Source organism: Dendropsophus ebraccatus, chromosome 15 (assembly GCF_027789765.1).
Source record: "Dendropsophus ebraccatus isolate aDenEbr1 chromosome 15, aDenEbr1.pat, whole genome shotgun sequence".
In the NCBI taxonomy this organism is placed as follows: Eukaryota; Metazoa; Chordata; class Amphibia; order Anura; family Hylidae; genus Dendropsophus; species Dendropsophus ebraccatus.
Window position 1 is genome coordinate 11,261,990 of NC_091468.1, and position 15,888 is coordinate 11,277,877.

The window sequence follows — 15,888 nt, forward strand, 5'->3', positions numbered from 1 at the left end:
CAGTGCTCTCTGCTGCCACCTCTGTCCATGTCAGGAACTGTCCAGAGCACAAGAAAATCCCCTTTTAAAAACCTCTCCTGCTCTGGACAGTTCCTGACATGGACAGAGGTGGCAGCCAAGATCTTTGTGTAAGGGCGGGTTCACACTACGGAATTCTCGCGGACAATGTCCGCGGAATTCCGTCAGCTGTCCGCACGCACGGGCACGCGCTTTTCCGCCGGCTCCACAGACACCATTCTATGGGCCGGCGTATTCCGCGATCCGCTAAAAGAAGTGACATGACACTTCCTTCAGCGTATAGTGGAATACGCCAGCCTATAGAATGGTGTCTATGGGGCCGGCGGAAAGGCGCCCAGATGTGCGGGCGGACAGCTGACGGAATTCCGCGAACATTGTCCGCGAGAATTCCGTATTGTGAACCCGCCCTAAGACTGAAAAGAACACACCACTTTCTGCAGGACATACAGCAGCTGATAAGTATGGGAAGACTTGAGATTCATAAGTAAAAGCGAATAACAACTTTATATAACTTTATGACACCAGTTGATTTGAAAGAAAAATATTTTCGCCGGAGTACCCCTTTAAGATGCAGTGAACTGTAATACCAGTCACAGCCACTACAAAAGCTACGGCGCTGTGCCCAGTTAGCAGTGAAGAGGGCTCAATGCTCCATTTGAAAGCTGGACCTCGTATTAATCTAATATAATCTCTTTCTATGACTAATAAGTTATCGTAACCCCCAAAGCAATGAGTGCAATGTGATCCATTTAGCTTCTCTGTAATAAAACATAGCAGCTGACGGAAAGGGTTAACCCATACCATCTGCTTACCGTTCACAATAGGACGTATTTTATCCCCATAAATCAGCGGCCGGCGCACTTCTATTATTCTCTCAGGTCAGCCAGTCCAATTAAAATCAATAGCAGAGCAAGTGACACAATCAATCTAGATATTTGATTATGGATTTCCGCCTTTAAGTCCGCTTTGGCTACCTTTCGGAGAACTTCCCCAGAGAGCCCAAAATCTCCGTTGGCATCCATGAATGATGAACACCAATTGAAAAGTGAGATAATCTTCATTTCCATAATGCCTGTGTGCTCAGTAACGGGGCACTGCAGCAAGACTTTCTAAGATGGAATTGTCTCAAGCGTGTTATATCTTATGGAAAAATAGACGTATTGCTAAAAAGGGTGTTAGTCTAAAGCCCCTGGCATGGAAGATTTCCATGGGATTTGTTTGCCATACTGGTTTAACCCACTGGCATTAGAAACAGCACAAGCATGGCTCATACCGTACTGGAGGCAATGGCGTCTGTATTGTAGACTGTGTGATAAAAGAGGGAAATGCAATGCAATGGGGTCATTACGGATGCGGCAATACCAAATATGTGTATTTTATTCATAGGGGATCATTTATAAAGGGGGTGGGGAATGTGTATATTTATTTATTTAATTTATTTAACTTGTTTATTTATGTATGTAATTGTGTATGTTTAACTCTAACTTTTCAGGTACATCTTTAATACATTACAACACATGATCTGTGCCGTAAAGCATTATAGAGTGAACGAGCTGTCAGAACACTGACAGCTCATTCAAACGATCAGACCCCTGCTTCAGTGCAGGGGCCTGATCGTCCTAATCCATAGCAGCCCACACGCATTAAGCAGCGTCTGGGTTGCTATGGTGGCTCACGCGGCTCCGGGGGGGTCAGAAGGAGCAGCTCTCCCTCCAGATTCCCCATAGTCGCTGCAGTCCCATGGACCGCGGTGCCTATGGGGTTAACTGCCCGGGGGGAGCACAGCTGCCCTCTGGGCAGGGGAAGCAGGGGGAGGCTGTGTGACACAGCCTCCACCTACTACCCGATCGCCGCCAGGGGCAGCATGATGTTCCTGGAACGTCGTGTTGCAGGAACTACCTGCTTTACCTGACGTTCCAGGAACGTCATTTTGCAGCAAGGGGTTAATATTACAAACACTTATCCCCTATTAGTGGAAAATCAGCTGAGCATTTGGGAGCCAATTGACCTATGTTCTCGGGATTCCAGCGGTCAGACCCCCACCGATCTCCTCAGAATTGACTGATCGATACTGCGCATGCTCACACACTATTTCATTCAGTCTTGAACGACCTGGCCATGTCCAGAAGTCCATAAAGAATGAGTGGTCGCCTTCTTCCGTCACTCCATGCTCCAGTTCTGATGCTTATGTGTCCAGTGTAGGCACCTAAAGTGGTGGACAGGGGTCATCATGGAAACTTGACCAGTCGTCTGGCCCCATATACAGCATTCTGCAATGTCCTGTGTGATCGGACTCCTTTTTTTTTTATAAACTGCAGTAACCTTTTCAGCAGTTTGCTTTACAGCACCTCCTCTGTGGAATCAGACCAGAAGGGTTAGCCTTCACCCCACTCTCATCAATAATCATTGTGTGCCCATGACCCTGTCCCTGGTCACCGGTCCTCCTCCCTTGGACACTTTGGTTGGTACTGACCACCACATACCAGAGACCCCACAAGACCAGTCATTCTGCAGACGCTCTGACACAGTCTCTGCACCTCCCCATCTGGATCTGGTCACCGTCCCTCAGATTCTTACACTGCCCTATTTTTTCTGCTTCAATCATAGCTGATCGACATATGACTGTAACATTATTGGTCAATGATTCTGACCTATAGGCTCAGCTAAGTGCTAGGCTCTGTATAGTAGAGGATGCACTAGTCCCGTTATAGTAGCGTTACTCTTGATGGCGATATGCCATGGTCCTATGGGCCCATTATGAAGTCAGCGTCTTGGCCCAGCAGAGGATTCTCTGATACTCTGGGAACATTGGCTCTCCAGCTGTTGCAAAACTACAACTCCCATCATGCCTGGACAGTCAAAGCTAAAGCTAGAGGGCCGAAGGTTCCCTACCCTTGCTCTGATGGGCCAGTGAAAACCTCTCCTGTTTTTATTCTGATTATTGTATTTCATAATCCCATTCTGCTTTTTTTTTTTTTTGCTTAAACAGGTGATGATATCCACAGTATCTCCAATTCCAGACGGATACTTTATCAAAGTCAAGACAGCGATGAATGGGTCTTGGTTGACGGTCTGGTTCCCTTCTCTACATACACCATCATAGTAAATGCATCCAATAGCCAAGGTCATGTGACTAGTGCACCCATCAAAATCACAATGCCTCCAGGAGGTAAGTACAACAGTGCAAGTGAATCCAAAAAGTAGGGGGAGGGCGGCTAACGCCTTCACTTTGTGTCTGTGCTCTGTCTGGTTCATCTCAGTTGCTCTAGTCCATTTACTGTTGTTAGGGTGACTACACCTCACTGCTGGCTGGAACAGTCCTGTCCTGCTGTGCCAACAGAGATGGTGACTCACAGTGTGTAGGCAAACAGTATATTTATGTATGTTTGTCCTAGTGAGTATATACGTGTATAAACTATGTAAAGTAGTTTGCCTCCTTTTGTCACCTACTGCTTCCACGTAAGTCAATGTTTGAATCTTCAAATCTAAATCTCCTCCAGAAAGAAGAGTCACCCATCTGTAGACAACTGCTTCTGGATTCTTGTCCCTTGACAGGGGACTGACAGGCTGGTAGAGGACTAAAGAGTTAATACCCAGTTTCCCCCCCCCAAAAAAAAGACCTAGTAGAGTTTTTTCTAAATGGCTAAATATAAGGCCTCCCCCAAAAGTAACCTAGCAATGTTTTTTTTTTTTTTTTTTGGAAGCATGCCCGCCGAACAGGACACCAGGGCATGCTGCTGGGATTCTTTTTAGCCCGCCACTGATGTCCCCTGCCTTTACCGTCCGTTGTAGAGCAGCTACATGCAGGACATGAAGACCGTCAGCTGCCGCCAACCCTGATGTTCCCTTCAGTTGTAAATTTGTGCAAGGTGCCAGATGTAGAGCGCCCGTCTGCCGCTATCTTGTCGCCTGCTGGCATACTGTACACTATACCGTCCCTGCTGTGCTGTACGAGTGTGCTGTGGTGAGCTCCCCCTAGTGGCCAGCAGCCACCATACCGTACACTCTGCCCCTGCTGTGCTGGATGAGTATGCTGTGGTGAGCTCCCCCTGGTGTCTGGTAGCCAGCATACCGTACACTCTGTCCCTGCTGGGCTGTATGAGTGTGCTGTGGTGAACTCCCCCTGGTGGCTGGCAGCCACCATACCGTACACTCTGTCCCTGCTGCGCTGTATGAGTGTGCTGTGATGAGCTCCCCCTGGTGGCCGGCAACCACCATACCGTACACTCTGTCCCTGCTGGGCTGTATGAGTGTGCTGTGGTGAGCTCCTCCTGGTGGCCGGCAGCCACCATACCATACACTCTGTCCCTGCTGGGCTGTATGAGTGTGCTGTGGGGCGCTCCCCCTGGTGGCCGGCAGCCACCATACCGTACATTCTGTCCCTGCTGTGCATGTGACATGCAAATTCTTCATCATGAAAAATAAGTTGTCCCCTAAAAATAAGACCTAGTGAATCTTTGGAAGTAAAAATGTAAATAAGACATTGTCCTATTTTGGGGGGAAAACACAGTATTAGCTCTGACAGGATTACAGGATACAGGATTCCACTTGCAATAGCCAGCAGGGAGCAAGTTCTCTTCCTTCTGGAGAAAGACTACTTTGCATGTGTTCCCCCCAAGGAAGCATTGCATGGCAAATAACCCTCCACCCATCAGCTTGGTGGTCTCCTCAAGAAGACCCATAGCCCCCTTAGTATATATGGGTATACAAATGTATATGTACACTGTATATGTCTGACCCTCTCCCTATCCTGAGTACACTCTTGTGGAATGATCATAATAATATTATAGTAATAGAGTAATTAAAATATAATAGGATTTAAAATGCACTCTGCAGATGGTGATTCCAGATACCTCTATACAATGTAAACGACTGGTCCACTCTCCACCTTCTATTACACAGGGCCTGCTAGGGACCAGGACACAGAGGACAGGATCTCCATACCTTATCAGCTGCTGTATGTCCTGCAGGAAGTGGTGTATTCTCTCCAGTCTGACACAGTGCTCTCTGCTGCCACCTCTGTCCATGTCAAGAACTGTCCAGAGCAGGAGAGGTTTTCTGGTTCAATGTTTTTATTAGTTTTTTAAAGAACAAATTACAAAAGAGAAAGTCTATAAGCACTGACTTTAGTGCCAACAGTATAGTTACATGTTTAGAAACAACAGTAATAACATTAGGTATATTACATAAATATAAAATTGTGGTAACATACATTCAGCCTGGTAGAATTATATTAGGTGTAGCACCTCCTGAGCAAATTAGTGTGAAGTATACTGGTTTGCAAGTAAAGATAATATACAAAGTGAAGAGCGAAAAATAATATATTGTAATATAATGTAAATTTCCTCAAAGCCCATATGTGAGCTGCTCATAGAGGATTTCTATGGGGATTTGCTACTGCTCTGGACAGTTCCTGACATGGACAGAGGTGGCAGCAGAGAGCACTGTGTCAGACTGGAAAGAATACACCACTTCCTGCAGGACATACAGCAGCTGATAAGTACTGGAAGACTGGAGATTTTGCATGAGTCTTGCTGTAAAGCATGTCACTAAATGCGGTTAAGAACAACCCAGGCAATATGGCCGCCTCCATAACAATGTATAAAATTTGAAATAAAAAAAAAAAAATACAGTCAGAAAATAGAAACAAACTGGAATAAAAGAGTAAAAAAAGTTTTAGCATCTGACTCTAATCCGTAAAAGAAAATTTAGGTGACACATTCCCTTTATCAGTTCCAGAATTGTCTCTGCTACATCTATACAGACAATGACAGTAGCATTATCATCAGCATAGGGTAAATGTATAAGGAAACCTTATTTATTCACTCCATAGACTCTTATGACTATGATGAAGTCGACCACACAGAAGTCGCACTTGTGCCAACCCTGGTTGTAGACAATTAGACAATTATGAACTTCCGCAGATTACATCTCCTCACCTTACACAGTGCGCTGGTAGAATTTGCAGCCATCAGCATCCACCAACAATTAGCTCTATAATTTGAGGGGAATATCACTTTACTGTTATTTAACATGGCTGATATTATATATATATATATATATATATATATATATATATATATATATATATCCTTGAATCACTCTGTGGTAGTATTTGATTTGTTCACAGTTTACAATGTCAAAGATCAATTCCCATCAGTTCTGGTGTTAAAGGGTTATTATAGCTCATATATAATGATGTATGCACATGCAGAACATGAAGGACCATTTCTGCTCTCCAGATGACCCCTTTAAGATTTTAAATTTAGAATAGAATATTTTTTTTTTTTTTTTTTTTTTTAATTTTCACCCCTGAAGTACAACAAGGTATATATATGCATGTGTGTAGTGTGGAGGGGCTGGTCAGAGATGGTGACATCATTTGGGCGGAAAGGGGTCTGAAGCTCAAAGACCAAATCCAGCCCGGCCTCCTAAGACAGAAATAAATGATGCACCATTACATGACTAGAGGGAGGGGCTGGGGAGACAATACCCATTGTGTAGTTCTTCCTTTAATTTTTTTTTTGCCAGGGGTAAATCATGTAAAAGCTGCTGAAGCCACTTTTTCTTAGAAGAGTCTTCCAAACATGAGTCCGTTAAGAGCTTCCTTCAGCTTGACCCCCAGCGATTGTCTGGGTCCAAACACTGCAACGAGTACTTGTTTTTCCTGCAGCACACCCACAGGAGAAATGAAGTATTACACAATATTAATATTACTCAATGAACAGGGTGTGGCGGGTCCTCCAAGGGGATATCTACCCTTTATAGCGAATATGCAAAAGAAGAGCCTGTGGAGCCTCAACAAAGAGTCTCGAAACACAGGACTAGCCAGATATCCCTCCGGGAAGGACCCAGCCAAGGGGTGGCTCCTGTAAGGAAACCACCAAAACCACCATATTAAGTGGCCCTATAAGTCAATGTAATGACAAGGGAAAAAACAAGGCCAGGTATCCATCCACAGACAGCTGTTTCAGGGTGTTGTCCCTCATCAGTGTGGAGCAGGATTCTGGCTAGGTGGGAGCAATGCCTAGTAGAGCCATAAGAGAAACAGATCGCTGATCTCAGGGAGACCAGCCAAAAGACAACACTGCCGGCTGCTAGTGAAAGCGCTCAATGCAGTGAAATCTTAGGTGCATTGCCCCCTGGGAAACATAAATATGCAAAAGAAGAGCCCATGGAGCCTCAACAAAGAGTCTCGAAACACAGGACTAGCCAGATATTCCTCCGGGAAGGACCCAGCCAAGTGGTGGCATCTGTAAGGAAACCACCAAAACCACAATATTAAGTGGCCCTATAAGTCAATGTAATGACAAGGGAAAAACCAAGGCCAGATATCCATCCACAGACAGCTGTTTCGGGGTGTTGCCCCTCATCAGTGTGGAGCAGGATTCTGGCTAGGTGGGAGCAATGCCTAATAGAGCCATAAGAGAAACAGATCTCTGATCTCAGGGAGACCAGCCAAACGACTGCCAGCTGCTTTATAGTGAGGGACTCTTCTCAATTATCTAAGACTTTTCTAGTAGGTTTCCTATACTGAACAATCCTAACAGGAAACACTGGTGGGTTGAGCACACATTATAGGGATGGCCAACATGTTTGCATTGCTGTTTATTGCCGTTAATAAAGTGAAATAACTTCTGAATGACATTTTTTATTTGATGACCTTGCGATAAGTTAATGGTATAGATCATTAGGTAAATTGGCTCAGCTCCGGCTTTCTTTTATTTAATGACCTGGATGTATATTATCATCATTTAGGGGAATCATGCAGAAACCATGTGGCCTTAATGTGAATAGGTGTTCGTAAGTAGATTTACATTATGGCTGAGTGTTATTAATACAAATGCTCAATGATGTCTTCAATTCCAGCGCAATCATATTAAAATGAATAATAAACGAATCCGTGAGAATCGACGAATCCTTCTAATAGACCTGCGACGTTCTTCTTCATGCACCAAGATTTCTTGTAGCATGAGAATTGGGAATGTTCCATCCTGTTCTATTGTGAGGTCACAGGTTCACATCAAGTAGGTGACAAGTAAGAAACGAAAATAGACCATATGGCTTATATGGTATAACAATATACAATACAGTAGGATATAAAGACGATATAGAGGGTGTAGATGGGGAAGTCACCATGATGAGCCCCCGACTTTAAGAGGTAGTCCATGAAAATTGACTTTGGATAGGGGAAAAGTAGGAGATTGCGGGAAATCTGACCTGTTTGTCCCCCCCCCCCTTCCCCCAACAACAGATCTCTGCGTGAGGCCCCCGGCTTCTTTATTATGAATAGAGCCATGGTTCTATTCATTCCTATGGAGTGGCGGAGAGAGCTGAGTACGCTGGGCTTGGCTCTTTCCATCGGCTTCATAGGAATGAATAGAGCCGCAGTTTACATGCCATGCCTGTGGCTCTATTCATATTACAGAACCTGATACAGAGATCGGCCGGTGGGGGCCGGGGACTTTTAGGGAAAAAGTTGATTTTCATGGAATACCCCTTTAGGGTGCGTTCACACCTACAGGATCTGCAGCAGATTTGATGCTGTGATCAGTTATTTAAATGAAATCTGCTGCAGAAAATCAGCTGGTGTGAACGCACCATTAAGGCTACATTAAATGACACCCATCTTATACTCAGGTGACTTTGTAGAATAAGCCGTCATGTGTGTGTACCTGTGTGCACAGTTTCTTATGTAACATGCATATGGAATTTTTAGCAATTTCCCCCTCTGCACACTCCATCCCTTGACACTGAGCCAGTGGTGGGAGCTGAACTTCTATGATGTCTGTACACACACAGAAGAGACAATCCTACCCCTTATATCTCTGTAGCACACCCTCAGAAGTAGCAGCAGCACAGAAGTCATTATAGAACAGTAATAAGCAGTATAAACGGTAAATCCAGCGCTGGGATGAGATAAAAGCTAGTCGAACCCCGCCCTTTGTCTCATTCTGTCTATGAGCAGTTTTCACAAAGTCAGTGCTGAATTTAGGACGAGGGGTAAAGAAATGGGCCTGATTTGAAGAGAAAAAAGGGTTTTCTTATGGTCTGGGGAGATTAAATCTCCTGACAAAGTCCCTTTAAAAATAAAAGAATACATTATTCCTACCTGCCTGAGTTCCTGCTGCTGCATTCTGATGATGCTTGGTCCCTTTGCATCTATGAACACTTCCTGATTTTCTCTCTAAACTGTGACCCTGCGGTTGCCATGCAACAGTGCAGACACTTTCCCACAATTCCCCTTGCTGCGTGTGAAATGAAAACCAACTGCCAGTACTAATGGGACAGATCAGGTGACTGTGATTGAACTGAGCATGTGCGACCCAAGATAGTGGGGGCCTGGTGGGTCTTCAAACAGCGCAGGTGCATAGGGGATTAATGAGTTGATATAATTCAAATGATACTTTTTAAGAAATGCTTGTGCATTGGAATTTTTTTTTTTACTTAATACATCCCTATAGACCTAACTTTCTTTGTGACACCGCCCCTTTAAGGGGTCAATAAGGATAGAGAAATAGCGCCGCTCTTGTAAATTGGTTGTGTTTGGTATTGCATCTTGGATCCATTTGCTTGAATTATTTTGCTGTATTAGATCATTATTTTATCTATTTTTATGACTAGGACAATGTAGGATAAGAATGTTATACACCAACTATTATACTGTATTACAATTTATTTAGTATCCCCCATCATAGATTTTGGTATATTGGTATTTGGTATGCACAGAATTCAGCGTGCGTCTAATATTGGGTTGACATTGGTGATGTCCCTTAATTTGCTTAAATCTAATTGGCTCTTTTATCAGTCAAACTTGTATGGATTGGCAATTGATCAGGAAGGGTCAGCTATGACTGTGCATGTAGTTAAATAATGGAACCACAAGTTGAAGGCATTGTTGCATAGTAATCAGCAGAACACAGAAGAACAAATGAGGATAAAGTCAGATGGCAAGAGGGAAGTTTTCCCGTCTACTCAAGTTCAAAACAAAGGCATTCCACAGTATATAAATTTTAAATACACTTTATTTTGCCTCAAGACTTGAAGTTATCTTTTTTTTTTTTTTTTTTTTTTTTTTTTTAAGGTCAACTAAACTTTTTTTTTTTTTCTAAAAGTGCATCAAAGGAACAAAGGAAAACAGAAAAGATGTAAAAAAAAAAAAAGACAATGCACAATTAGTATAACCATCTGAGGTTTATGCTGTATTATCTTTTTATTTAGCCTTGTTTTCTGAGATTAGAAAAAAAAAATAACTCAACAAGTCATTAATATTTTTTTAATATTTCAAACAAGCTTTAGAATCTTATAAATTCTTGAAGTGTTTATTTTTTGACAAACTGGAAATTGTACTTTTTATTTTTAAACACTTGACATTTTATATCCCACTATTATTATTATTTATTTTTATTTTTATTTTTGCATTGTTATGCAGCCTTTTTTTGGTAAAATGTAAAATAATAATCAAGTTACTACAAAAATATTAAGAATTTTTTTTTTTATTACTTGATTTTTTTCCAGTTCCATATATTATTTACAAATATTTTATGCTATTTTTTTTTTAATAACCATAATACTTTACCAATGTTTCCATGCCGATGCTTTCCTAATCTCCCTCCAGTCCCCTCCAGTCTTCCATCTATGATATCATTAGAACTAATCACTGGTCTCAGCAGTACCTTTTCAACATCACCCAGGTCAGTGATTGCCTGTGGTAGTCACACGACATGTCATGTCCATGCTTAATTGCTTTTTTTTTTTTTTGCTTTTTTTGCTTTTTTACGTTTTCTGTACAGTTACTGTGTGTTCACATTCAGTAGCAGACAATCCTGTGAGTGCTTGCATTGTATGGTCAGCTCTCCTGTCACAAAGCACCAAAACTTCTGTAACCGCACAGTGACATTATACTGACTGAATTGTTACATAACAAAGAGCATTGTCTCCTGGTAAACTGCAGAGCTGAAAGTAGCAACAGTTAATAATATAACCTTCATGATGTACAGGTGTCTTTCCCTGTGTGAGTGCACAAAGGACGGGGACTTCCTGTGTTTGGTCTCTTTTTTGAGCAGAGAAAAGACCAAATGTCATCACAGAAGGAGCACAGTTTGGCCTTATGTATAACGTATATTACATGGCTTAGTAAACAAAAATGAAATATATTTTATATAAAATTATAAAAGAGAGAAAGAAGAATATATAAACTGATCCTACAATTAGCAACCGACTGAGGTCCAGCAGATGATATGATTCTGAGGGTCCTAGTTCCATCTATATAAAACAGTTACCTATATGGATGGAGAAGCTACCGGCAGTCATCTGGTATAGGAGATCAGTGGGGGAGAGAGCGGCATGGTTACAAAGATCAGGCACGCTCTGTGAATTAGTGCTTTATCATGAAAATAAATGTACTCTTAGTTGGCCAACCCCTTTAAATATTGATTGGCTACTTTTTAAGTGGTCAGACTGGACTAAACATCTGTACTCACGTGCTGGGATCTCTAGCCACTGCTTCCCTGAGGGTGCCCAGTCCCCACTTCCTGGTCTTCTCTTGACACCATCGAATCCTGATTCAGCCAATCACTATTTAAGGTAGAGTAGGAGTAGGTCCACGCTGCAACCTAGTAATTGACCGAGCAGGCACTCGCTTGTATTGAGAAGAGACTAAACAGTGGTGAGAAGTAAGTACTGGGAACCATCAGGATGACAGTGGCAAGGGATCAGGGCATGTGAGTATGATTTTTTTTTTTTACTTTTTAAATATAAAGAGAAAACCCTTTAAGACTATAGTAATTTTCATGTAAATACCTAGTTTTTAAGGGGTATTCTGCTTAAAACTAACTTTTCATATGTTGTGACCCATGGTGAGACTAGCAATTCCTTCCATTCTTTTTTATTATCTATTCAGTCTACTTCCCCCATTTCTCAGCTGCTACTTTCTGCTGAAGAAACAAAAAACTGTGTGTGAGCAGAAGGAGATAAGTGAACTGTTTTATTGATGACAGCAGCAGACAGGGAATATGTTGGATCCTATGAGAGGCAGTGACCATGATGTTAGTCAGGGCAGGGGGGCATGTGACAGGGACATTGTCATGAAGGAAGGAAGAATACATCAGGAAATCAAATGATGGACGTAAAGACAGCAGCGTGAGAGGCGTGGCTGCTCCAGTGACAATGGTAGTGAATATTTACAGTTTCCCCATCTACAACAGATGGATCATTAGCACATCTTAAAAAACTTTACATTACACAAAAAAGGGCCCCTGGACCCCCGCCAAAAGGCATTTTTGCCCTGAGATGTGATGACGTCACAACCTGGGGGGAAACGCCTGACCTGGCTGGTGGACTGGCCGGCTGTTCAGCCAATCAATGGCTAGAACGGCGTCCCACCCCAGTCACTGACTGGCTGAGCGGACAGTCCATCAGCCGGGTTGTGATATGTGCAGGACCACGATCGCGGAGCCCAGCGCGGGTCCCAAGGCTGGTCCCACCGCTCACCGCAGGCACAGGGAGAGGTAAGTTCCTACTCATTATCAAATTCCCCTGCCCCTGTCGGTACTTCTCTTTTAAAGTGTAACTGTTTAAATTTTTTGGCAGAAATCAATAGTACAGGCCATTTTAAGAAACTTTGTTATTGGGTTTATTAGCCGAAAAATGCATTTTTATCATTTAAAAGCAGTTTGAAGCTCTCCCCCCTGTTTTCATGGTTCTCTTATGGAGAGGGGAGGGGTGGAGGGAGATGAGGCACCAAATCAGGACAACAAGGAGTTAATTTACAGCTACATTACCAGGCTATCTCCTCTGAAGTCAGCACTGACCTCTCTGACCTCTGAATACCGGTTTTCACACAGGTCCCACTGTGTAATCCTTTGTTCTCTGCTCTCTGCTGGCGACTAATCTCCCCCCTCCCCTCTCCATAGATTACACAGGGCTCGACTGATGTAAAAGAGTTGAGATTTCCAGATAATGAGCAGTGAAAGAGAGAGGAGTGAGGGGGGGGTGCTGGGGAAAGGCTTTTTGAATGAAGATAATGGCATATTTGCCTAATAAACCCAAGTACAAAGTACAAAGTACAAAGAAAAAAAATGACAGTGACACTTTAAGACTCTATCAATTGTTTTCATTTGTATTTAATGTTTCCTTACAGAAGTTGCAAACACATCTACCAAAAGAACGTGGAGCAAAAAAAATTAAATTCAAATTTTTATATATGTCACAGTTTACACTATATTCAAAAATATCAAAATGCCATAATGTTAAAAAAAAAAGAAGTTAAAGTTATTTTGTTATTTCTCTTTCTCTCTAAAGTTCTTCATTTTGCCTCAAGCAAAATCCAACTTACCCAACATGTGTACAAAGTCTCAAAGGACTTATTTAGGGTAAAAAAAAAATCTCTAAGAACTCTCTGTGAAGTCTTAAGAGTTACCAGAGGGCAAGTCAATGAGAAAAATGCAGGGTGGTTTTTGCCAAGCCATACGGTATGCTGTAAAAAAAAAAAAAAAAAAGTTTCAAGTTTATGCTTTAAACAATGCACCAATCAATATCTCTATGCTGTGTAATATGGTCAAAGATTCACGTACAGCTAAAATAGTGTGCCGAACCAAAAAGTATCGACCATAAAAAGGATTTAGAAACAAACAACTCTAAAGAATAGTGGGCAATCTGGGTATGACCAACACAAACGCAAATTTGTAAACAATATACAGCAAACTAGTGGTCTAATGTACAGAGTTAAAGGGGTACTACCTTCAAACAGAAATTTTCATAAGTTGTTGCCCATGGTAAGACTAACACTTCCTTCCATACTTGTTATTATCTATTCAGCCTCCTTCCCCCAATTCTGAGCTGCTGCTTTCTGCTGAAGACATAAAAATCTGTGTATGAGCCTTCCTCTCTGTCCCCCCCTCCCTTCTGAGATGGATGAAGTAAACAAGTCCCTGACTGGCTTTGTTGCTTCTTTGTAATGCCGGGAGGGTTATTCTGAGGTCAAGTTGCTGATGAACTCATTGTGATTAATGCTTCAGGCATTATAAAACTGCTGCAAAGTTGCTGATAGGGACTTAAATCAGCCGTCTCAGAAGGGAGGAGAAGGGGGAGACAGAGAAAAAAGCTCACACAGAGTTTTCTGCGTCTTCACCAGAAAGCAGCAGCTCCGAACTGGGGGAAGAAGACTGAATAGAAAATAACAAGTATGGAAGGAATTGTTAGTCTCACCATGGGCAGCAACATATCAAAAGCTATGTTTGAGTGGAAAACATGTTGCAGATGATCAACAAAAAATAAATACTACTAATAAAGTCTGGTTAGGTAGGAATCATTACAGCCCTGTCCTCACCCACTCCTCTGTCGCTAGCTACTTGGACAATCCACCCTAAATGGTGGCCCCCAATTGGGTGATGGTACCTACACTGGGATAGGTGCATAGGATTGAGAGAGAGTTGAGATAGAGCAGGTCAACACCAAAGGGGCATGTATGACCAAAAACACTAAGATGTGAGAAAAGCCCATAACAAACCAAAAGGGTCAAAACCAGAAATCAGAAACAGGTCAGGCTGGCTGGGTCAATACCGGATGGTCACGTAAGGCAGGGTCAACAGGATACCAGGAAAGCTGTGCGCTGAACAAGGTAAATGCTACTTACCCTCAGAGAGACCAATCGCAGCCAATAACTACCCAACTGGAGCATCTGAGCTGGCCCTGATTGGCTTGGTGCTCTAGCCTTCTGATTTGCAAAACCCTGCACTGCATTCTGGGAAACAGAGTGATGAAGCCTTCTGTCCATTCTCCTGACAACCTGGGGTGGTACCTCTTATCAATGGGTCTCCCAAAAACACACCACTTACCTCTCAGTGAACAAGCCACTCTGACCTTTAGACTACCAAAAATACCATGATGAGCATGCCACCCCAACCCACCAGTGCTCTAACAGTAAGTGTAGCCTACCAACGTTCCACTGATGGACAAGCCCAAGCCTGACAAATACATTGACCAATCATGGGACTTTTAGACGTTGAAAGTAATGATAATAAAGTGTGTGATTTACATAATTTTTTTTAAGTAATTGGGGTAGGGGGGTGGGTGGGTTTCAACCTACAGAGGACCAATATGATTGTTGCTTTTCTATGGCGTTCTTCTTCTTCTCTTGTCTTCTGCTATAGAACTTTTTGCTTTTGTTGCCTTCATCTCGCGCCTATAAAACACCCTATATCAATACTCCTAAGTACAACACACCTGAATATCTATGAACTTCTTGCTTTAGTGGCTAATAAAAAAAACTATTACAATTCCCAAATTCAAATGTGAAGACGACATATCTGTCCGCAAAGCAGATCAATACGAAACATAGTACAATGAAGGTCTCAAAAAAAAAAAAAAAATTATCCCGGCACTCACGCAGACTGATAAATTTCAGGAAAAATAAGTTGCGCCCCGGCATATCTCTTGCCATTTTCAATCCCTAGTCATGTAATGACACAGCCGAATCACTACAGATGGAAATCTAGTGAAAAATGCTCGGCGCCTCTGTAGCAACAATATCCAGCCAGGACCTGAATTATTTGTTGGTACAACTCAATTTCAACACTGATTCCTATATTAAACTCTGCAAGAAGATATTCGGCAATGACCCAGTTTATCAAGAGCACACATTGTGGTGCCATTTATTTCATGTGTATTCATAGTCTGCCTGGTATCTGCATCTCTCAAGTACGCCCGTTACGGCTACTCCTCGTAGGCTTTCATTTCTCATCAACGCTCTTCATTGTACATTGATAGAGGGGAATCATGTCGGTATCCACTCTGGCAGATGCAAAAACATCTTGACGGTTACTCAGAGGAATTGTGTGTGGATAATATTTCATGAACACTAGAGATACA

The 15,888-nt window shown here is 42.5% G+C and overlaps 1 protein-coding gene across 1 annotated transcript in view; it reads left to right on the forward strand.

Moving 5' to 3' along the window:
- Positions 1 to 15,888, forward strand: part of USH2A (usherin) — a 504,580-nt gene that overhangs the window by 281,181 nt on the left and 207,511 nt on the right. Inside the window, exon 38 of the mRNA XM_069955428.1 lies at positions 3,039 to 3,187. Coding sequence (XP_069811529.1) covers positions 3,039 to 3,187 — 149 coding nt within the window. The remainder of the gene's footprint in view (positions 1 to 3,038; positions 3,188 to 15,888) is intronic.